Below are 24,117 nucleotides of genomic sequence, written 5' to 3' on the forward strand. Positions count from 1 at the left end.
ACATTCTCCTGAGGACCTGACAACTCAGGAGCTTCTGCGGGCCCGATCCAGAGACATTCTCCGGAATGTCTGATCCAGAGACATTCTGCTGAGTACCTGAGACCTCAGGAGCCGCTGCAGGCCAGGGTCTGGTCCAGAGACATTCTCCTGAGGACCTGAGAGCCGCTGCGGGCCAGGGTCTGATACAGAGACATTCTCCTGAGGACCTGAGACCTCAGGGGCCGCTGCGGGCCAGGGTCTGGTCTAGAGAGATTCTCCTGAGGACCTGAGACCTCAGGACCCATCGCGGGCCAGGGTTTGATCCAGAGACATTCTCCTGAGGACCTCAGACCTCAGGAGCCGCCGCGGGCCAGGGTCTGGTCCAGAGACATTCTCCTGAGGACTTCAGACCTCAGGAGCCGCCGCGGGCCAGGGTCTGGGCCAGAGACATCCTCCTGAGGACCTGAGACCTCAGGAGCCTCTGCGGACCAGGGTCTGGTCCAGAGACATTCTCCTGAGGACCTGAGACCTCAGGAGCCGCTGCGGGCCAGGGTCTGGTCCAGAGACATTCTCCTGAGGACCTGAGACATCAGGAGCCGCTGCGGGTCAGGGTCTGGTCCAGAGACATTCTCTGAGACCTCAGGAGCCGCTGCGGGCCAGGGTCTGGTCTAGAGACATTCTCCTGAGGACCTGACAACTCAGGAGCTTCTGCGGGCCAGGGTCTGATCCAGAGACATTCTGCTGAGTACCTGAGACCTCAGGAGCCGCTGCGGGCCAGGATCTGGTCTAGAGACATTCTTCTGAGGACCGGAGACCTCAGGAGCCGCAGGGTCTGATCCAGAGACATTCTCCTGAGGGTATTTCAGATCTGAGACCTCAGGAGCTGCTGCGGACCAGGGTCTGATCCAGAGACATTCTCCTGAGGACCTGAGACCTCAGGGGCCGCTGCGGGCCTGGGTCTGGTCTAGAGATATTTTCCTGAGGACCTGACAACTCAGGAGCTTCTGCGGGCCTGATCCAGAGACATTCTCCGGAATGTCTGATCCAGAGACATTCTGCTGAGTACCTGAGACCTCAGGAGCCGCTGCGGGCCAGGATCTGGTCTAGAGACATTCTTCTGAGGACCGGAGACCTCAGGAGCCGCTGCAGGCCAGGGTCTGGTCCAGAGACATTCTACTGCGGACCTGAGAACCGCTGCGGGCCAGGGTCTGATACAGAGACATTCTCCTGAGGACCTGAGACCTCAGGGGCCGCTGCGGGCCAGGGTCTGGTCTAGAGACATTCTCCTGAGGACCTGAGACCTCGGGAGCCGCTGCGGGCCAGGGTCTGGTCCAGAGACATTCTCCTGAGGACCTGAGACCTCAGGAGCCGCTGTGGGCCAGGGTCTGATCCAGAGACATTCTCCTGAGGACCTGAGACCTCAGGACCCGCCGCGGGCCAGGGTTTGATTCAGAGACATTCTCCTGAGGACCTCAGACGTCACGAGCCAACGCGGGCCAGGGTCTGATCAAGAGATATTCTCCTGAGGACCTCAGACCTCAGGAGCCGCCGCTGCGGGCCAGGGTCTGATCCAGAGACATTCTCCTGAGGACCTCAGACCTCAGGAGCCACTGCGGGCCAGGGTCTGATCCAGAGTCATTCTCCTGAGGACCTCAGGAGCCGCTGCGGGCCAGGGCCTGATCCAGAGACATTCTCCTGAGGACCTAAGACCACAGGAGCCGCTTCGGGCCAGGGTCTGATCCATGGACATTCTCCTGAGGACCTGAGACCACAGGAGCCGCTGCGGGCCAGGGTCTGGTCTAGAGACATTTTCCTGAGGACTTGAGACCTCAGGAGCTACTGCGGGCCAGGGTCTGTTCTAGAGACATTCTCCTGAGGACCTGACACCTCAGGAGCTGCTGCGGGCCAGGGTCTGATCCAGAGACATTCTGGTGAGTACCTGAGACTTCAGGAGCCGCTGCGGCCCAGGGTCTGCTCTAGAAACATTCTTCTGAGGACCGGACACCTCAGGAGCCACTGCGGGCCAGGGTCTGGTCCGGAGACATTCTTCTGAGGACCTGAGACCTCAGGAGCTGCTGCGGGCCAGGGTCTGATCCAGAGACATTCTCCGGAGGACCTGAGACCTCAGGAGCCACTGCGGGCCAGGGTCTGATACAGAGATATTCTCTTGAGGACCTGAGACCTCAGAAGCCGCTGCGGGCCAGGGTCTCGTCTACAGACATTCTCCTGAGGACCTGAGACCTCAGGAGCCGCTGCGGGCCAGGGTCTGGTCCAGAGACATTCTCCTGAGGACCTGAGACCTCAGGAGCCGCTGCGGGCCAGGGTCTTATCCAAAGACATTCTCCTGAGGACCTGAGACATCACGAGCCGCCGTGGACCAGGGTCTGATTGAGAGACATTCTCCTGAGGACCTCAGACCTCAGAAGCCGCCGCGGGCCAGGGTCTGATCCAGAGACATTCTCCTGAGGACCTCAGACCTCAGGAGCCGTCACGGGCCAGTGTCTGATCCAGAGACATTCTCCTGAGGACATCAGACCTCAGGAGCCGCTGCGGGCCAGGGTCTTATCCAGAGACATTCTCCTGAGGCCCTCAGACGTCACGAGCCGACGCAGCCCAGGGTCTGATCAAGAGACATTCTCCTGAGGACCTCAGACCTGAGAAGCCGCTGCGGGCCAGGGTCTGATCCAGAGACATTCTCCTGAGGACCTCAGACCTCAGGAGCCGCTGCGGGCCAGGGTCTGATCCAGAGACATTCTCCTGAGGACCTCAGACCTCAGGAGCCGCTGCGGGCCAGGGCCTGATCCAGAGACGTTCTCCTGAGGACCTGAGACCTCAGGAGCCGCTGTGGGCAAGGGTCTTATCCAGAGACATTCTCCTGAGGACCTGAGACCACAGGAGCCGCTTCGGGTCAGGGTCTGATCCATGGACATTCTCCTGAGGACCTGAGACCACTGGAGCCGCTGCGGGCCAGGGTCTGGTCTAGAGACATTTTCCTGAGGACCTGAGACCTCAGGAGCTGCTGCGGGCCAGGGTCTGTTCTAGAGACATTCTCCTGAGGACCTGACACCTCAGGAGCTGCTGCGGGCCAGGGTCTGATCCAGAGACATTCTGCTGAGTACCTGAGACTTCAGGAGCTGCTGCGGGCCAGGGTCTGGTCTAGAGACATTCTTCTGAGGACCGGAGAACTCAGGAGCCACTGCGGGCCAGCGTCTGGTCCGGAGACATTCTCCTGAGGACCTGAGACCTCAGGAGCTGCTGCGGGCCAGGGTCTGATCCAGAGACATTCTCCGGAGGACATGAGACCTCAGGAGCCACTGCGGGCCAGGGTCTGATACAGAGACATTCTCTTGAGGACCTGAGACCTCAGGAGCTGCTGCGGGTCAGGGTCTGGTCTAGAGACATTCTCCTGAGGACCTGAGACCTCAGGAGCCGCTGCGGGCCAGGGTCTGGTCCAGAGACATTCTCCTGAGGACCTGAGACCTCAGGAGCCGCTGCTGGCCAGGGTCTTATCCAGAGACATTCTCCTGAGGACCTGAGACATCACGAGCCGCCGTGGACCGGGGTCTGATTGAGAGACATTCTCCTGAGGACCTCAGACCTCAGGAGCCGCCGCGGGCCAGGGTCTGATCCAGAGACATTCTCGTGAGGACATCAGACCTCAGGAGCCGCCGTGGGCCAGGGTCTGGTCCAGAGACATTCTCCTGAGGACCTCAGACCTCAGGAGCCGCCGCGGGCCAGGGTCTGGTCCAGAGACATCCTCCTGAGGACCTCAGACCTCAGGAGCCTCCGCGGGCCATGGTCTGGTCCAGAGACATTCTCCTGAGGACCTGAGACCTCAGGAGCCGCTGCGGGCCAGGGTCTGGACATCAGGAGCCGCTGCGGGTCAGGGTCTGGTCTAGAGACATTCTCCTGAGGACCTGAGACCTCAGGAGCCGCTGCGGGCCAGGGTCTGGTCTAGAGACATCCTCCTGAGGACCTCAGACCTCAGAAGCCGCTGCGGGCCAGGTGCTGATCCAGAGACATTCTCCTGAGGACCTGAGACCTCAGGAGCTGCTGCGGGCCAGGGTCTGATCCAGAGACATTCTCCTGAGGACCTGAGACCTCAGGAGCCGCTGCAGGCCATGGTCTGATCCAGAGACATTCTCCTGAGGACCTCAGTCCTCAGGAGCCACTGCGGGCCAGGGTCTGATCCAGAGACATTCTCCTGAGGACATGAGACCTCAGGAGCCACTGCAGGCCAGGGTCTGATTGAGAGACATTCTTTTGAGGACCTCAGACCTCAGGAGCCGCTGTGGGCCAGGGTCTAATCCAGAGACATTCTCCTGATGACCCGAGACCTCAGGAGCTGCTGCGGACCAGGGTCTAAACCAGAGACATTCTCCTGAGGACCTGAGACCTCAGGAGCTGCTGCGGGCCAGGGTCTGATCCAGAGACATTCTCCTGAGGATCTGAGACCTCAGGAGCCGCTGCGGGCCAAGGTCTGGTCTAGAAACATTCTCTTGAGGACCTGAGACCTCAGGAGCTGCTGCGGGCCAGGGTATGATCCAGAAACATTCTCCTGAGGACCTGAGACCTCGGGAGCTGCTGCAGGCTGGGGTCTGATCCAGAGACATTCTCCTGAGGACCTGAGACCTCAGGAGCTGCTGTGGGCCGAGGTCTGATCCAGAGACATTCTCCTGTGGACCTGAGACCTCAGGAGCCGCTGCGGGCCAGGGTCTGGTGCAGAGACATTCTCCTGAGGACCCAGAGACCTCAGGAGTTGCCGCGGGCCAGAGTCTGGTCCAGAGACATTCTCCTGAGGACCCCGAGACCTCAGGAGCCGCTGCGGGCCAGGGTCTGATCCAGAGACATTCTCCTGAGGACTCGAGACATCAGGAGCCGCTGCGGGCCAGGGTCTGATCCAGAGACATTCTCCTGAGGACCCGAGACCTCAGGAGCCGCTGCGGGCCAGGGTCTCATCTAGAGACATTCTCCTGAGGAACTGAGACCTCAGGAGCTGCTGTGGGCCAGGGTCTGATCCAGAGACATTCTCCTGAGGTCTCAGGGTCTGATCCTGAGACATTCTCCTGAGGACCTGAGACCTCAGGAGCCGCTGCGGGCCAGGGTATGATCCAGAGACATTCTCTGGAGGACCTCAGACCTCAAGAGCTGCTGCGGGCCAGGGTCTGATCCAGAGACATTCTCCTGAGGACCTGTGACCTCAGGAGCTGCTGCGGGCCAGGGTCTGATCCAGACACATTCTCCTGAAGACCTGAGACCTCTGGAGCTGCTGCAGGTCAGGGTCTGATCCAGAGACATTCTCCTGAGGACCTGAGACCTCAGGAGCTGCTGCCGGCCAGGGTCTGATCCAGAGACATTCTCCTGAGGACCTGAGACCTCAGGAGCCGCTGCAGGCCAGGGTCTGATCCAGAGACATTCTCCTGAGGACCTATGACCTCAGGAGCTGCTGCGGGCCAGGATCTGATCCAGACACATTCTCCTGAGTACCTGAGACCTCTGGAGCTGCTGCAGGTCAGGGTCTGATCCAGAGACATTCTCCTGAGGACCTGAGACCTCAGGAGCCACTGCAGGCCAGGGTCTGATCCAGAGACATTCTCCTGAGGCCTCAGGGTCTGATCCTGAGACATTCTCCTGAGGACCTGAGACCTCAGGAGCCGCTGCGGGCCAGGGTCTGATCCAGAGACATTCTCCGGAGGACCTCAGACCTCAGGAGCTGCTGCGGGCCAGGGTCTGATCCAGAGACATTCTCCTGAGGACCTGAGACCTCAGGAGCTGCTGCGGGCCAGGGTCTGATCCAGAGACATTCTCCTGAGGACCTGAGACACAGGAGCCGCTGCGGGCCAGGGTCTGATCCAGAGACATTCTCCTGAGGACTAGAGACCTCAGGAGCTGCTGCGGGCCAGGGTCTGATCCAGAGACATTCTCCTGAGGACCTGAGACCTCAGGAGCTGCTGCGGGCCAGGGTCTGATCCAGAGACATTCTCCTGAGGACCTGAGACTCAGGAGCCGCTGCGGGCCAGGGTCTGATCCAGAGACATTCTCCTGAGGACTAGAGACCTCAGGAGCTGCTGCGGGAGAGGGCACATCATCCTCCAATGCTCTCATGAATGCACCGGATGGCCAGCCCTGAATACCAGCACCTAACTCTCTTACAGGGGCGGGACCTCGCTGCGTTGCCTGTACCGGGGCTTGGTACAGCACTTGGTGCTGTAGGGTAATGCCCTGCGCTGTGAGTACCAGCCCTTGGTATATCACTCGGTGCTGTAGGGCAATGCCCTGTGCTTTGAGTACCAGGGCTTGGTACAGCACTCGGTGCTGTAGGGCAATGCCCTGCACTGCGAGTAGCAGGTCTCAATGCCCTGCGCTGTGAGTATCAGGCCTTGGTACATCACTCGGTGCTGTAGAGCAATGCCCTGCGCTGTGAGTACCAGGTCTCAATGCCCTGTGCTGTGAGTACCAGGTCTCAATGCCCTGCGCTGTGAGTATCAGGTCTTGGTACAGCACTCTGTGCTGTAGGGCAATGCCCTATGCTGTGAGTACCAGGGCTTGGTACAGCACTCGGTGCTGTAGGGCAATGCCCTGCACTGCGAGTAGCAGGTCTCAATGCCCTGCGCTGTGAGTACCAGGTCTTGGTACATCACTCGGTGCTGTAGGGCAATGCCCTGCGCTGTGAGTACCAGGACTCAATGCCCTGCGCTGTGAGTACCAGGTCTCAATGCCCTGCGCTGTGAGTATCAGGTCTTGGTACAGCACTTGGTGCTGTAGGGCAATGCCCTATGCTGTGAGTACGTCTTGGTACAGCATTCAGTGCTGTAGGGCAATGCCCTGCGCTGTGAGTATGAGGTCTTGGTACATCACTCTGTGCTGTAGGGCAATGCCCCACGCTGTGAGTACCAGCTCTCAATGCCCTGCGCTGTGAGTATCAGGTCTTGGTACATCACTCGGTGCTGTAGGGTAATGCCCTGTGCTGAGAGTACCAGTCCTTGGTACAGCACTCGGTGCTGTAGTACAATGCCCTGCACTGTGAGTACCAGGCCTTGGTACAGCACTCGGTGCTGTAGTACAATGCCCTGCACTGCGAGTACCAGGCCTTGGTACAGCACTCAGTGCTGTAGTACAATGCCCTGCACTGCGAGTACCAGGGCTTGGTACAGCACTTGGTGTGGTAGGGTAATGCCCTGTGCTGTGAGTACCAGGCCTTGATAGAGCACTCGGTGCTGTAGGGTAATGCCCTGTGCTGTGAGTACCAGGCCTTGGTACAGCATTCGGTGATGTAGTACAATGCTATGCACTGCGAGTACCAGGGCTTGGTACAGCACTCGGTGCTGTAGTGTAATGCCCTGTGCTGTGAGTACCAGGCCTTGGAACATCACTCGGTGCTACAGGGTAATGCCCTGTGCTGTGAGTACTAGGCCTTGGTACAGCACTCAGTCTGTAGGGTAATGCCTTGTGATGTGACTACCTGGCCTTGGTACAGCACTCTGTGCTGTAGTACAATGCCCTGCACTGCGAGTACCAGGCCTTGGTACAGGACTCGGTGCTGTAGTACAATGCCCTGCCAGTACCAGGCCTTGGTACATCACTGGTGCTGTAGGGCAATGCCCTGCGCTGTGAGTACCAGGTCTCAATGCCCTGCGAGTACCAGGTCTTGGTACAGCACTCGGCGCTGCAGGGCAATGCCCTGCTCTGTGAGTACCAGGTCTCAATGCCCTGCACTGCCAGTACCAGGTCTTGGTATAGCACTCGGCGCTGTAGGGCAATGCCCTGCGCTGTGATTACCAGTTCTTGGTACAGCACTCAGGCTGTAGGGCAATGCCCTGCGCTGTGAGTACCAGGTCTCAATGCCCTGCAAGTACCAGGTCTTGGTACAGCACTCGGCGCTGTAGGGCAATGCCCTGCTCTGTGAGTACCAAGTCTCAATGCCCTGCACTGCCAGTACCAGGTCTTGGTACAGCACTCGGCGCTGTAGGGCAATGCCCTGCGCTGTGAGTACCAGGTCTTGGTACAGCACTCTGTGCTGCAGGGCAATGCCCTGCGCTGTGAGTAGCAGGCCTCAATGTCCTGCGCTGAGAATACCAGGTCTCAGTGCCCTATGCTGTGAGTACCAGGCCTCAATGCCCTGCGCTGCGAGTACCAGGTCTCAATGCCCTGCGCTGCAAGTACCAGGTCTTGGTACAGCACTCGGCGCTCTAGAGCAATGTCCTGTGAGTACCAGCTCTCAATGCCCTGCGCTGCGAGTACCAGGTCTTGGTACAGCACTCGGAGCTGTAGGGCAATGCCCTGCGCTGTGAGTACCAGGTCTCAATGCCCTGAGCTGCAAGTACCAGGTCTTGGTACAGCATTCGGCGCTGTAGGGCAATGCCCTGCGCTGTGAGTACCAGGCCTCAATGCCCTGCGCTGTGAGTACCAGGTCTCAATGCCCTGCGCTGTGAGTACCAGGCTTCAATGCCCTGCGCTGCGAGTACCGGGTCTCAATGCCCTGCGCTGCGAGTACCAGGTCTTGGAACAGCACTCGGCGCTGTAGGGCAATGCCCTGCGCTGAGAGTACCAGGTCTCAATACCCTGCGCTCTGAGTACCAGGCCTCAATGCCCTGCGCTGCGAGTACCAGGTCTCAATGCCCTGCGCTGCGAGCACCAGGTCTCAATGCCCTGTGCTGTGAGTGCCAGGCCTCGGTACAGCACTCGGCGCTGTAGGGCAATGCCCTGCGCTGTGAGTACCAGGTCTCAATGCCCTGCACTGTGAGTATCAGGCCTTGGCACAGTACTCGGCGCTGTAGGGCAATGCCCTGCGCTGTGAGTACCAGGCCTTAATGCCCTGCGCTGCGAGTACCAGGTCTCAATGCCCTGCGCTGCGAGCACCAGGTCTCAATGCCCTGTGCTGTGAGTACCAGGCTTTGGTACAGCACTCGGCACTGTAGGGCAATGCCCTGCGCTGTGAGTACCAGGTCTTGGTCCAGCATTCGGTGCTGTAGGGCAATGCCCTGCGCTGTGAGTACCAGGTCTCAATGCCCTGCGCTGTGAGTATCAGGTCTTGGCACAGCACTCGGCGCTGTAGGGCAATGCCATGCGCTGTGAGTACCAGGTCTCAATGCCCTGCACTGCCAGTACCAGGTCTTGGTACATCACTCGGCGCTGCAGGGCAATGCCCTGCGCTGTGAGTAGCAGGTCTTGGTAGCAGCACTCGGTGCTGTAGGGCAATGCCCTGTGCTGTGAGTACCAGGTCTCAATGCCCTGCACTGCCAGTACCAGGTCTTGGTACATCACTCGGCGCTGTAGGGCAATGCCCTGCGCTGTGAGTAGCATGTCTTGGTAGCAGCACTCGGCGCTGTAGGGCAATGCCCTGCGCTGCGAGTACCAGGTCTTGGTACAGCACTAGAAGCTGTAGGGCAATGCCCTGCGCTGTGAGTACCAGGTCTCAATGCCCTGCGCTGCGAGTACCAGGTCTCAATGCCCTGCGCTGCGAGTACCAGGTCTTGGTACAGCACTCGGCGCTCTAGAGCAATGTCCTGTGAGTACCAGCTCTCAATGCCCTGCGCTGCGAGTACCAGGTCTTGGTACAGCACTAGAAGCTGTAGGGCAATGCCCTGCGCTGTGAGTACCAGGTCTCAATGCCCTGAGCTGCAAGTACCAGGTCTTGGTACAGCACTCGGCGCTGTAGGGCAATGCCCTGCGCTGTGAGTACCAGGCCTCAATGCCCTGCGCTGCGAGTACCAGGTCTCAATGCCCTGCGCTGTGAGTACCAGGCTTCAATGCCCTGTGCTGCGAGTACCAGGTCTCAATGCCCTGCGCTGCGAGTACCAGGTCTTGGTACAGCACTCGGCGCTGTAGGGCAATGCCCTGCGCTGTGAGTACCAGGTCTTGGAACAGCACTCGGCGCTGTAGGGCAATGCCCTGCGCTGTGAGTACCAGGTCTTGGAACAGCACTCAGCGCTGTAGGGCAATGCCCTGCGCTGAGAGTACCAGGTCTCAATGCCCTGCGCTGTGAGTACCAGGCCTCAATGCCCTGCGCTGCGAGTACCAGGTCTCAATGTCCTGCGCTGCGAGCACCAGGTCTCAATGCCCTGTGCTGTGAGTACCAGGCCTTGGTACAGCACTCGGCGCTGTAGGGCAATGCCCTGCGCTGTGAGTACCAGGTCTCAGTGCCCTGCACTGTGAGTATCAGGCCTTGGCACAGTACTCGGCGCTGTAGGGCAATGCCCTGCACTGTGAGTACCAGGCCTTAATGCCCTGAGCTGCGAGTACCAGGTCTCAATGCCCTGCGCTGCGAGCACCAGGTCTCAATGCCCTGTGCTGTGAGTACCAGGTCTCAATGCCCTGCGCTGCGAGTACCAGGTCTTGGTCCAGCATTCGGCGCTGTAGGGCAATGCCCTGCGCTGTGAATACCAGGTCTTGGTCCAGCATTCGGCGCTGTAGGGCAATGCCCTGCGCTGTGAGTACCAGGTCTCAGTGCCCTGCGCTGTGAGTACCAGGCCTCAGTGCCCTGCGCTGCGAGTACCAGGTCTCAGTGCCCTGCGCTGCGAGTACCAGGTCTCAGTGCCCTGCGCTGCGAGTACCAGGCCTCAGTGCCCTGCGCTGCGAGTACCAGGTCTCAGTGCCCTGCGCTGCGAGTACCAGGTCTCAGTGCCCTGCGCTGCGAGTACCAGGCCTCAGTGCCCTGCGCTGCGAGTACCAGGTCTCAGTGCCCTGCGCTGCGAGTACCAGGTCTCAGTGCCCTGCGCTGCGAGTACCAGGTCTCAGTGCCCTGCGCTGCGAGTACCAGGTCTCAGTGCCCTGCGCTGTGAGTACCAGGCCTCGGTACAGAAGAAGTCTGTTCCCTGGGGAAGGCACAGCTCTGGCGGGCAGTGGTCTCAGGTCCTCAGGAGAATGTCTCTGGATCCTGGTGCCCGCTTGTGAAATCGGCCCCTGTTTCCTAGAATACTCCCTCCCCTCCCCCACGGCCCCCGGTGCCCAGAACGTGTCACTTGCCCTCTGGACGCCTTTATAAATAGGCCCTGGAGGGCCCCTTATTAGGCCTGACGCACACCCGAGTCTCCCTCCTCGCTGACAGGGGACCTCCGACCTCTCTGGCACCTGCGGGGGCCTGTCAAGGGCCTGGGCGGGGGGTGGGGGGGGATGGAGTGCACATCCTGGGCGAGACCTCCAGGATTTAGGGCTGCATGATGGATGCAGTGCTGGAAATGGAAACAGTTTACTCCGGGAACTCCTCCCGAACCCCTTCGTGGCGGGAGGGGGGGGGGTGCGGGGGTCCAGCAGCGTCCAATCTCTTCAAGGAATCCAATTCTGGCGTTTTACATTAAAACGCAAAACGCCTTTTGGAACACAGGAATAACAGCATTATTTTATTTTTGAAATGTGTGTCCCTACAAGGTATTCTGCAAGGAACCCCCCCCCCTCTCCTCCTCCCCAGGCTCTGCTCTTCCCGCAGCTTGGGTCCACCTGCCAGGCTTCTGACGCTCTACTGGACTGGCGCCAGGGCCTGCAAGAGAGGGGGCGGGGGGTGAACCTCCAGTGATGAGGAGATCAGACCGGAAGGGCACCGTGCTACTGGTGCTACTGGTGTGTTTCAGGGGGGCTAAGTGGTAAGGGGAGGGGCCAATTCCGAAAATAGTCAGGGCAAACTTGGAATCTCCGCCCCCACTGTGTTATACCCCCCCCCCCCCACACTCCATAGTACATTTGAAAGCACAATATGCAGAGAGGCAATGGAAGTCTTTCTTGAAAGCAGCAGCTGTAAAGTTTGACTGCGTTTCTTTAAGTACATTTTTCTGAACACACACAGTAAAACATTAACACTTCCAGTTTCGGGTAAAGGCTTCCCTCACCTCTCTGCCTAACAAAATGCAAGTGCACACATCCAGGGGTGCACCTAGGCTGAAATGTAGGCGGGGGCTAACCCTTCAAATGGTGGCAGAGGCGCTCACTTCAGAGACTGTGGAGGAGGGGCAAACTTACTTGTGTAGGGGCATCTAACTTCCTTACTCGTTGCAATAAGAATATTCTAGTGCAGCTTCAATGTTACAATCAGTCAACTGCTCTCTCCTTTGAGTCTGAAACACCCACTCCTTGTAGATCCTGAAGGTCCTAGAAAGTGTGAACATGGCAGATGGTGTGCAATGAAAGACTCAATATCGTAGCATAACAGGACATAGCAGAGTGTGGGCCAGTACTCTGGACGGCCCGAGCAACTTCAGTGGCTGGGACCAACAGGGGAGAACATGTAATGTTGGTTCTACCACAGTTAGTCCGCTATACTAGAATCTCTGATGCACTGACTGGCTGGTGAGACTATGGGCCTCATTACACGGATGGCGTAAGGATTTACCAGTACCGGTAAAATACCGGTACCAGTAAATCCTTACCGCCTTACTACGAGGTCCCTTTGCGGGTTGGGGGATTTAACGCCTGCTTTTTGCAGGCGTTAAACACCAACCCGCAAAGGGACCCAGGGAGCTAATTACGGTACCGCAATTTGCGGTACCGTAATTAGCGCCTTCCCCATTCCCATTGAGCCCTATGGGCCAAAAATGGGAATGAGGAAGGGCAATGGTGGAAGGGGGAATTACCACCCCGCCAACCTTGGAATGGGGCGGTAATTCCCCTTTTCGCCAAGGCGGTGCCAGTATTTTACCGGCACGAACCATGGCGCTAATAGTGCCATGGTTCTCCGCCACCCGTGTAATGAGGCCCTATGTCTGACTATCAAATCAAGTGATACAAGACTGGGGAGGGCTAGTGCAGCAATAATGCAATTCTATGTGACAGTATTGGAGCTACTCGCAGAGGAGCGCCAGGGTACACCAATGTGTCCACTTATTCAGACTCCTAATGTAAGGGTGTAAACGTAATCACTTATAAGCGCTCACATTTTTGCAGTTGAAGTCAGGGTGAGATTACATTATTTGCCCAGGATCACACACTTGCGTTAAACAGCGAAGCAGGGATTTGAACCCCCTCTGCAATTTGGGCACGGCCACCTTCTTCCACGCTTTACTTGGAACAAATATTTAATTTTTGGGTGTCAATCCCTACAATAAAACTGTCCTATATAGTTTCCTTGCAAAATACACAAACTGCATAGTAAAGCATCATGACAATATCTAAATACCTATAGCAGAAGTATGTTAGGACAAAATAATATCAGTGGACCTTTCATTTTCCACATCCTGAATTCAAAACTATAAGATGCAAAAGGCAAAATATCTATTTACCCACTTTATTTTCAGCGCTTTAAGACACACAATAAAATAAGTTGTGTCATAAACTCACTTAGGTTTGGAGATTTGTCACAAAACTCCAGCGTGTTATGCATGGTTTTAAGAACATTCAACTAAGGACATCAAAGCAAACTTGACTTTTTAGCATCTCAAGCTATTAGACATTATGCATATGAACACATTTTCAAAGGGTGCTTTGTTGTGTTGCTCGCTTTAACTGTCACAGATTTGCAGGGTGACTGGTGGTCTTTCACTTGTAAATTCACCACCATGCATAAGAAAGGCTCTGCTGCTGATGACAAAAGAAACGTGTTGAGTTCATTACAGCAGCCAGGGTAGCAGCCTGCGTGTCTGGGGAGAGTGCGGGGGGGACTGTAACTCGGGGAAACGGGCAGATAGTAGATTTGCCTCGGAAGAAACAAAATGCGCCCAGAAGCATGTTCCTGATCCTTAGAACTATTAAAGGGCACAAAAGCCCCACCCCTAAACATTTCGGTGGGGGCTTCAGCATGGTCAGCCCAATGACGTTCACACCTGGTGAGTTGCGATGTGGGCACCCGCGGTATATGTGTACCCACACGGGTGCCCCCCAGCTTTAGGTACCTTGCTCGGCCTGTCACTAATGAGGTCTAATTACTGGAGGACTGAGTGTGACAGGGTGGCAGGAGTGGTGCAGAGCTTGAATGGTGAAGATAGTCTGTGCAGGGGAGGGTTGCACTGGAGGGTGTTCATCTGTAGTGTGTGAGGGGCCTGCTGATGAGTGTGTAGTGAAAGGTGAAAGCAGAATGGTGAGCAGGATAGTGAGGGTGTAAACAACCACAAACCATGTCACAACATGGCATAACAAGGCACAAAAAAAGCACTAAAAGTGATAGCATGGAAGTAAAATACCAAATAAGACAAACCAGCTTGGACTCTCTCTGCTGCCGCTCTTCCCCAGCTTACAGAACTCTCCCTGCTGCTGCTCTTCTCCTACTTGCTGAACTCTCTCTGCTGCTGCACTTCCCCTGCTTGCTGAGCTCTCACTGGTGCTGCTCTTCCCCAGCTTGCTAAACTCTCACTGCTGCTGCTATTTCCCTGATTGCTGAACTCTCACTACTGCCTCTCTTCCACAGCTTGCAGAACTCTCAAAGCTGCTGCTCTTCTCCTGCTTGCAGAACTCTCACTGCTGCTGGTCATACCCTGCTTGCTGAGCTCTCACTGCTGACGCTTTTCCCCTGCTTGCTGAACTTTCACTGCTGCTGCTCTTTCCCTGCTTGCTGAGCTCTCACTGCTGCCGCTCTTCCCCTGCTTGCTGCACTCTCTCTGGTGCCAATGTTCCCCTGTTTGCTGAACTCTCTGTGCTGCCGCGCTTCCCCTGCTTGCTGAACTCTCTCTGCTGCTGCTCTTCCCCTGCTTGCTGAGCTCTCACTGGTGCTGCTCTTCCCCAGCTTGCTGAACTCTCTCTGCTGCCGCTTTCCCCTGATTGCTGAACTCTCTCTGCTGTCGCTCTTCCCCTGCTTGCTAAACTCTCACTGCTGCTGCTCTTTCCCTGCTTGCTGAACTCTCACTACTGCCTCTCTTCCACAGCTTGCAGAACTCTCAAAGCTGCTGCTCTTCTCCTGCTTGCAGAACTCTCACTGATGCTGCTCATACCCTGCTTGCTGAGCTCTCACTGCTGCCGCTCCTCCCCTGCTTGCTGAACTCTCACTGTTGCCGCTCCTCCCCTGCTTGCTGAACTCTCACTGTTGCCACTCCTCCCCAGCTTGCTGAACTCTCTCTGCTGTCACTTCCCCTGCTTGCTGAACTCTCTCTGCTGCCGCTCTTCCCCTGCTTGCTGAATTCTCTCTGCTGCCGCTTTTTCCCTGCTTTCTGAACTCTCACTGCTACTGCTCTTCCCCTGCTTGCTGAACTCTCACTGCTGCTGCTCTTTCCCTGCTTGCTGAACTCTTACTGCTGTCTCTCTTCCCCTGCTGGCTGAACTCTCACTGGTGCTGCTCTTCCGCTGCTTGATGAACTCTCTCTGCTGCCGCTCTTCCACACCTTGCAGAACTCTCACTGCTGCTGCTCTTCTCCTGCTTGCAGAACTCTCACTGTTGCTGCTCTTTCCCTGCTTGCTGAGCTCTCACTGCTGCTGTTCTTCCCCTGCTTGCTGAACACTCTCTAGTGTCGCTATTCCCGTCTGTTGAACTCTCTCTGCTGCTGCTCTTTTTTGAACTGTCATTACTGACGCTCTTCTCCTGCTTGCGGAACTCTCTTTGCTGCCGCTCTTCCCCTCCTTGCTGAATTCTCTCTGCAGCAGCTCTTCCACTGTTTGCTGAACTCTTCTCATGCCGCTCTTCCATTGCTTGCTGAACTCTCTCTGCTGCTGCTTTTCCCCTGCTTGTTGAACTCTCACTGCTGCCGCTCTTCCCCTACTTGCTGAACTCTCACTGCTGCCACTCTTCCCCTACTTGCTGAACTCTCACTGATGCCGCTCTTCCCCTGCTTGCTGAACGCTCACTGCTGCTGCTCTTTCCCTGCTTACTGAACTCTCACTGCTGGCGCTCCTCCCCTGCTTGCTGAACTCTCACTGCTGCTGCTCTTCCCCTGCTTACTGAACTCTCTCTGCTGGCCCTCTTCCCCAACTTGCAGAACTCTCACTGCTGCCGCTCTTCTCCTGCTTGCAGAACTCTCACTGCTGCTGCTCTTTCCCTGCTTGCTGAGCTCTCACTGCTGCCACTCTTTCCCTGCTTGCTGAACTCTCTCTGGTGCCACTGTTCCCCTGTTTGCTGAACTCTCACTGCTGGCGCTCCTCCCCTGCTTGCTGAACTCTCACTGCTGCCGCTCTTCCCCTGCTTACTGAACTCTCTCTGCTGGCCCTCTTCCCCAACTTGCAGAACTCTCACCGCTGCCGCTCTTCTCCTGCTTGCAGAACTCTCACTGTTGCTGCTCTTTCCCTGCTTGCTGAGCTCTCACTGCTGCCGCTCTTCCCCTACTTGCTGAACTCTCACTGATGCCGCTCTTCCCCTGCTTGCAGAACGCTCACTGCTGCTGCTCTTTCCCTGCTTGCTGAACTCTCACTGCTGGCGCTCCTCCCCTGCTTGCTGAACTCTCACTGCTGCTGCTCTTCCCCTGCTTACTGAACTCTCTCTGCTGGCCCTCTTCCCCAACTTGCAGAACTCTCACTGCAGCCACTCTTCTCCTGCTTGCAGAACTCTCACTGCTGCCGCTCTTCCCCTACTTGCTGAACTCTCACTGATGCCGCTCTTCCCCTGCTTGCAGAACGCTCACTGCTGCTGCTCTTTCCCTGCTTACTGAACTCTCTCTGCTGGCCCTCTTCCCCAACTTGCAGAACTCTCACTGCTGCCGCTCTTCTCCTGCTTGCAGAACTCTCACTGCTGCTGCTCTTTCCCTGCTTGCTGAGCTCTCACTGCTGCCACTCTTTCCCTGCTTGCTGAACTCTCTCTGGTGCCACTGTTCCCCTGTTTGCTGAACTCTCACTGCTGGCGCTCCTCCCCAACTTGCAGAACTCTCACTGCAGCCACTCTTCTCCTGCTTGCAGAACTCTCACTGCTGCCGCTCTTCCCCTACTTGCTGAACTCTCACTGATGCCGCTCTTCCCCTGCTTGCAGAACGCTCACTGCTGCTGCTCTTTCCCTGCTTACTGAACTCTCTCTGCTGGCCCTCTTCCCCAACTTGCAGAACTCTCACTGCTGCCGCTCTTCTCCTGCTTGCAGAACTCTCACTGCTGCTGCTCTTTCCCTGCTTGCTGAGCTCTCACTGCTGCCACTCTTTCCCTGCTTGCTGAACTCTCTCTGGTGCCACTGTTCCCCTGTTTGCTGAACTCTCACTGCTGGCGCTCCTCCCCAACTTGCAGAACTCTCACCGCTGCCGCTCTTCTCCTGCTTGCAGAACTCTCACTGTTGCTGCTCTTTCCCTGCTTGCTGAGCTCTCACTGCTGCCGCTCTTCCCCTACTTGCTGAACTCTCACTGATGCCGCTCTTCCCCTGCTTGCAGAACGCTCACTGCTGCTGCTCTTTCCCTGCTTGCTGAACTCTCACTGCTGGCGCTCCTCCCCTGCTTGCTGAACTCTCACTGCTGCTGCTCTTCCCCTGCTTACTGAACTCTCTCTGCTGGCCCTCTTCCCCAACTTGCAGAACTCTCACTGCTGCCGCTCTTCTCCTGCTTGCAGAACTCTCACTGCTGCTGCTCTTTCCCTGCTTGCTGAGCTCTCACTGCTGCCACTCTTTCCCTGCTTGCTGAACTCTCTCTGGTGCCACTGTTCCCCTGTTTGCTGAACTCTCACTGCTGGCGCTCCTCCCCTGCTTGCTGAACTCTCACTGCTGCCGCTCTTCCCCTGCTTACTGAACTCTCTCTGCTGGCCCTCTTCCCCAACTTGCAGAACTCTCACCGCTGCCGCTCTTCTCCTGCTTGCAGAACTCTCACTGTTGCTGCTCTTTCCCTGCTTGCTGAGCTCTCACTGCTGCCGCTCTTCCCCTACTTGCTGAACTCTCACTGATGCCGCTCTTCCCCTGCTTGCAGAACGCTCACTGCTGCTGCTCTTTCCCTGCTTGCTGAACTCTCACTGCTGGCGCTCCTCCCCTGCTTGCTGAACTCTCACTGCTGCTGCTCTTCCCCTGCTTACTGAACTCTCTCTGCTGGCCCTCTTCCCCAACTTGCAGAACTCTCACTGCAGCCACTCTTCTCCTGCTTGCAGAACTCTCACTGCTGCCGCTCTTCCCCTACTTGCTGAACTCTCACTGATGCCGCTCTTCCCCTGCTTGCAGAACGCTCACTGCTGCTGCTCTTTCCCTGCTTGCTGAACTCTCACTGCTGGCGCTCCTCCCCTGCTTGCTGAACTCTCACTGCTGCCGCTCTTCCCCTGCTTACTGAACTCTCTCTGCTGGCCCTCTTCCCCAACTTGCAGAACTCTCACTGCTGCCGCTCTTCTCCTGCTTGCAGAACTCTCACTGCTGCTGCTCTTTCCCTGCTTGCTGAACTCTCACTGCTGCCGCTCTTTTCCTACTTGCTGAACTCTCTCTGCTGCTGCACTTCCCCTGCTTGCTGAGCTCTCACTGGTGCTGCTCTTCCCCAGCTTGCTGAATTCTCTCTGCTGCTGCTTTTCCCCTGCTTGCTAAACTCTCACTGCTGCTGCTCTTTCCCTGATTGCTGAACTCTCACTACTGCCACTCTTCCACAGCTTGCAGAACTCTCAAAGCTGCTGCTCTTCTCCTGCTTGCAGAACTCTCACTGCTGCTGGTCATACCCTGCTTGCAGAACTCTCACTGGTGCTGCTCTACCCCAGCTTGCTGAACTCTCTCTGCTGCTGCTTTCCCCTGATTGCTGAACTCTCTCTGCTGCCGCTCTTCCCCTGCTTGCTGAACTCTCACTGCTGCTGCTCTTTCCCTGCTTGCTGAACTCTCACTACTGCCTCTCTTCCACAGCTTGCAGAACTCTCAAAGCTGCTGCTCTTCTCCTGCTTGCAGAATTCTCACTGCTGCTGCTCATACCCTGCTTGCTGAGCTCTCACTGCTGCCGCTCTTCCCCAGCTTGCTGCACTTTCTCTGGTGCCACTGTTTCCCTGTTTGCTGAACTCTCTCTGCTGCTGCTCTTCCCCTGCTTGCAGAACTCTCACTGCTGCCGCTCTTCCCCTGCTTGCTTAACTTCCACTGCTGCTGCTCTTCCCCTGCTTGCTGAACTCTCACTGTTGCTGCTCCTCCCCTGCTTGCTGAACTCTCACTGTTGCCGCTCCTCCCCTGCTTGCTGAACTCTCACTGTTGCCACTCCTCCCCAGCTTGCTGAACTCTCTTTGCTGTCACTTCCCCTGCTTGCTGAACTCTCTCTGCTTCCGCTCTTCCCCTGCTTGCTGAATTCTCTCTGCTGCCGCTTTTTCCCTGCTTGCTGAACTCTCAATGCTACCGCTGTTCCCCTGCTGGCTGAACTCTCTCTGCTGCCACTCTTCCACACCTTGCAGAACTCTCCCTGCTGCTGCTCTTCTCCTGCTTGCAGAACTCTCACTGTTGCTGCTCTTTCCCTGCTTGCTGAGCTCTCACTGCTGCCGTTCTTCCCCTGCTTGCTGAACTCTCTCTAGTGTCGCTATTCCCGTCTGTTGAACTCGCTCTGCTGCTGCTCTTTTTTTAACTGTCATTACTGACGCTCTTCTCCTGCTTGTTGAACTCTCACTGCTGCCGCTCTTCCCCTACTTGCTGAACTCTCACTGCTGCCGCTCTCCCCTACTTGCTGAACTCTCACTGATGCCGCTCTTCCTCTACTTGCAGAACTCTCACTGATGCCGCTCTTCCACAGCTTGCAGAACTCTCACTGCTGCCACTTTTCCCCTGCTTGAAGAACGCTCACTGCTTCTGCTCTTTCCCTGCTTGCTGAACTCTCACTGCTGGCGCTCCTCCCCTGCTTGCTGAACTCTCACTGCTGCCGCTCTTCCCCTGCTTACTGAACTCTCTCTGCTGCCCCTCTTCCCCAGCTTGCAGAACTCTCACTGCTGCCGCTCTTCTCCTGCTTGCAGAATTCTCACTGCTGCTGCTCTTTCCCTGCTTGCTGAGCTCTCACTGCTGCCACTCTTTCCCTGCTTGCTGAACTCTCTCTGCTGCCGCGCTTCCCCTGCTTGCTGAACTCTCTCTGCTGCCGCTCTTCCCCTGCTTGATGAACTCTCACTGCTGCCGCTCTTCCCCTGCTTGCTGAACTCTCTTTGCTGCCGCTCTTCCCCTGCTTGCTGAATTCTCACCACTGACGCTCTTCCCCTGCTTGCTGAACTCTCTTTGCTGCCGCTCTTCCCCTACTTGCTGAACTCTCTCTGCAGCAGCTCTTCCCCTGTTTGCTGAACTATTTCTCGTGCCCCTCTTCCATTGCTTGCTGAACTCTCTCTGCTGCTGCTTTTCCCCTGCTTGCTGAACTCAACTCTCACTGCTGCCGCTCTTCCCCAACTTGCTAAACTCTCACTGCTGCCTCTTTTCCCCTACTTGCTGAACTCTCACTGCTGCCGCTCTTCCCCTGCTGGCTGAACTCTCACTGATGCCGCTCTTCCCCTGCTTGCTGAAATCTCTCTGCTGCTGCTCTTCCCCTGCTTTCTGAACCTTCTCTGCTGCCACTCTTCCCCTGCTTGATGAACTCTCTCGGCTGCCACTCTTCCCCTGCTTGCTGATCTGTCTGCTGCCAGTCTTCCTCTGCTTGAGGAACTCACTCTGCTGCTGATCTTCCCCTGCTTGCTGAACTCTTTGCTGCCGTTCCCCCCATCTCAATAAACTCTCTCTGCTGCAGCGTTTCCCCTGCTTGCCGAACTCTTTCTCGTGCCTCTCCTTCCCTGCTTGCTGAACTGTTTGCTGCCACTCATCCCCTGTTTGCTGAACTGTCTGCTGCCACTCTTGCCATGTTTGCTGAATGCTCTCTGCTGCCGCTCTTCCCCTGCTGCTAAACTCTCTCTGCTGCCGCTCTTCCCCTGCTGCTGAACTCTCTCTGCTGCCGCTCTTCCCCTGCTTGCTGGACTCTCTCTGCTGCCGCTCTTCCCCTGCTTGGTGAACTCTCTCTGCTGCCGCTCTTCCCCTGATTGGTGAACTGTTCTCTGCTGCCTCTCTTACCTTGCTTGCTCAGCAAGGACCTAATACTGATTTGATACAGGCAGAGTCTGGTGCCCTGCCTTCTCAACAGGTCCCTTACAATCCCAGATATGACCATAGCCCTCAGTCCAATGAAGCTTATATGGTGCAGCCACTCAGGCAGCTTACGGTCTACTGGCCCTGACCTGGTCCCAGTCCATCTCAAATCTGCACTGGTCCCTCTGTATCCATTCATGAGAGGGATGGGGAACAGGGCAGGTTTTTGGCAGATACTGCGACTAAAGAGGGAGCCACCTCCTTGCCTGGGACCTCTTGGTAGTTCCCATCTCACTTTCCTCCCAGACCTCAACTTCACTGTTAGATCCTGGTCCATTTTATTGTCGTGCCCTGACTTCTATTCGAACCTCACTCCTCGACCAGTGACAACAGTTAATCAAGAAGCCAATGATAGTGCAAATGGCACCAGACACGTATAGTGACACCGTGTGACCATTGTGGGTGATGTCATTGCAGGAAATTATGCCACGTGGCCTTTGAAACTGATGACACAGTGGATGTAAATAGCCAATAAACCTAAGAATAATACAATAACAAATAGTTACTAAAGCAGATAAAAGACCCTTATTCTATATGCATATTTCTGAAATAACCAGAATCCTCACAGAGGTAAGAAGATTGAGGAACGGTGCCTCTTGGCAATCCCCAGCACTGCTCAGCCTTTGCCCCAACCCCCAAGTGACCCCGTTCCAAGACAAGCCCTCTACCATGAGACTCCACAACTAATAGTTCCATGGCATGAGCACATTCCATGCAACTTAAGGAATGTCCTTAGTGGGGTCATGATATGCCAGGCATCCACTCAGCAGACTCATAGTGAATGGCTTTCTATGCCAGGCAGCCTCATGTGGCCAGGCATGTGGCCAGGCACTCATTCCATGGAACGTGTGGCCTCAGGCACCAGCTGTCCTTAGTGGGGATCATGATATGCCAGGTATGCACTAAGCGGACTCAACATAGGCCATGATCTATGCCTTTCTATGCCAGTGCAGCCTCATGTGGCCAGGCACTGCCATTCCATGGAACGTATGGCCTCAGGCACCAGCTGTCCTTAGTGGGAGTCATGATATGCCAGGCATGCACTCAGCGGACTCAACATAGGCCAGGGTCTATGCCTTTCTATGCCAGTGCAGCCTCAAGTGGCCAGGCACTGCCATTCCATGGAACGTGTGGCCTCAGGCACCAGCTGTCCTTAGTGGGAGTCATGATATGCAAGGCATGCACTCAGCGGACTCAACATAGGCCAGGGTCAATGCCTTTCTATTCCAGTGCAGCCTCATGTGGCCAGGCACTGCCATTCCATGGGACGTGTGGCCTCAGGCACCAGCTGTCCTTAGTGGGGGTCATGATATGCCAGGCATGCACTCAGCGGACTCAGCATAGGCCAGGGTCAATGGATTTCTATGCCAGGCAGCCTCATGTGGCCAGGCACTGCCATTCCATGGAAGGTATAGCCTCAGGCACCAGCTGTCCTTAGTGGGAGACATGATATGCCAGGCATGGCCTCAGCAGACTCAAGATAGGCCAGGGTCAATGCCTTTCTATGCCAGGCAGCCCCATGTGGCCAGGCACTGCCATGCCATGGAAGGTATGTACTCAGGCACCAGCTGTCCTTAGTGGGGGTCATGATATGCCAGGCATGGCCTCAGCAGACTCAACATAGGCCAGGGTCAATGGCTTTCTATGCCAGTGCAGCCTCATGTGGCCAGGCACTGCCATTCCATGGAACGTATGGCCTCAGGCACCAGCTGTCCTTAGTGGGAGTCATGATATGCCAGGCATGCACTCAGCGGACTCAACATAGGCCAGGGTCAATGCCTTTCTATGCCAGTGCAGCCTCAAGTGGCCAGGCACTGCCATTCCATGGATGGTATGTCCTCAGGCACCAGCTGTCCTTAGTGGGGGTCATGATATGCCAGGCATGCACTCAGCGGACTCAAGATAGGCCAGGGTCAATGCCTTTCTATGCCAGGCAGCCTCATGTGGCCAGGCACTGCCATTCCATGGAACGTGTGGCCTCAGGCACCAGCTGTCCTTAGTGGGAGTCATGATATGCCAGGCATGCACTCAGCGGACTCAACATAGGCCAGGGTCAATGGATTTCTATGCCAGTGAAGCCTCATGTGGCCAGGCACTGCCATTCCATGGAAAGTATAGCCTCAGGCACCACCTGTCCTTAGTGGGAGTCATGATATTCCATTCATGCACTCAGCGGACTCAACATAGGCCAGGGTCAATGGCTTTCTATGCCAGTGCAGCCTCATGTGGCGAGGCACTGCCATTCCATGGAACGTATGGCCTCAGGCACCAGCTGTCCTTAGTGGGGGTCACGATATGCCAGGCATGCACTCAGCGGACTCAACATAGGCCAAGGTCAATGCCTTTCTATGCCAGTGCAGCCTCATGTGGCCAGGCACTGCCATTTCATGGAACGTGTGGCCTCAGGCACCAGCTGTCCTTAGTGGGGATCTAGATATGCAAGGCATGCACTCAGCGGACTCAACATAGGCCAGGGTCAATGCCTTTCTATGCCAGTGCAGCCTCATGTGGCGAGGCACTGCCATTCCATGGAACGTATGGCCTCAGGCACCAGCTGTCCTTAGTGGGAGTCATGATATGCCAGGCATGCACTCAGCGGACTCAACATAGGCCAGGGTCAATGCCTTTCTATGCCAGTGCAGCCTCATGTGGCCAGGCACTGCCATTCCATGGATGGTATGTCCTCAGGCACCAGCTGTCCTTAGTGGGGGTCATGATATGCCAGGCATGCACTCAGCGGACTCAAGATAGGCCAGGGTCAATGCCTTTCTATGCCAGGCAGCCTCATGTGGCCAGGCACTGCCATTCCATGGAGCGTGTGGCCTCAGGCACCAGCTGTCCTTAGTGGGAGTCATGATATGCCAGGCATGCACTCAGCGGACTCAACATAGGCCAGGGTCAATGGATTTCTATGCCAGTGCAGCCTCATGTGGCCAGGCACTGCCATTCCATGGAAAGTATAGCCTCAGGCACCACCTGTCCTTAGTGGGAGTCATGATATTCCAGGCATGCACTCAGCGGACTCAACATAGGCCAGGGTCAATGGCTTTCTATGCCAGTGCAGCCTCATGTGGCGAGGCACTGCCATTCCATGGAACGTATGGCCTCAGGCACCAGCTGTCCTTAGTGGGGGTCATGATATGCCAGGCATGCACTCAGCAGACTCAACATAGGCCAAGGTCAATGGCTTTCTATGCCAGTGCAGCCTCATGTGGCCAGGCACTGCCATTCCATGGAACGTGTGGCCTCAGGCACCAGCTGTCCTTAGTGGGGGTTATGATATGCCAGGCATGCAC

General features: G+C 56.4%; 2 protein-coding genes across 2 annotated transcripts in view; one reads left to right on the forward strand and one right to left on the reverse strand.

Moving 5' to 3' along the window:
* The window catches only part of LOC138504880 (S-antigen protein-like), a 30,632-nt gene extending 25,026 nt beyond the window's left edge, over nucleotides 1–5,606 (reverse strand). The window contains exon 1 of the mRNA XM_069625290.1: nucleotides 5,467–5,606. Coding sequence (XP_069481391.1) covers nucleotides 5,467–5,606 — 140 coding nt within the window. The remainder of the gene's footprint in view (nucleotides 1–5,466) is intronic.
* The window catches only part of LOC138502983 (kelch-like protein 31), a 184,419-nt gene that overhangs the window by 30,738 nt on the left and 129,564 nt on the right, over nucleotides 1–24,117 (forward strand). The window lies entirely within an intron of this gene.

Source organism: Ambystoma mexicanum, chromosome 11 (assembly GCF_040938575.1).
Source record: "Ambystoma mexicanum isolate Mex_15411 chromosome 11, UKY_AmexF1_1, whole genome shotgun sequence".
In the NCBI taxonomy this organism is placed as follows: domain Eukaryota; kingdom Metazoa; phylum Chordata; class Amphibia; order Caudata; family Ambystomatidae; genus Ambystoma; species Ambystoma mexicanum.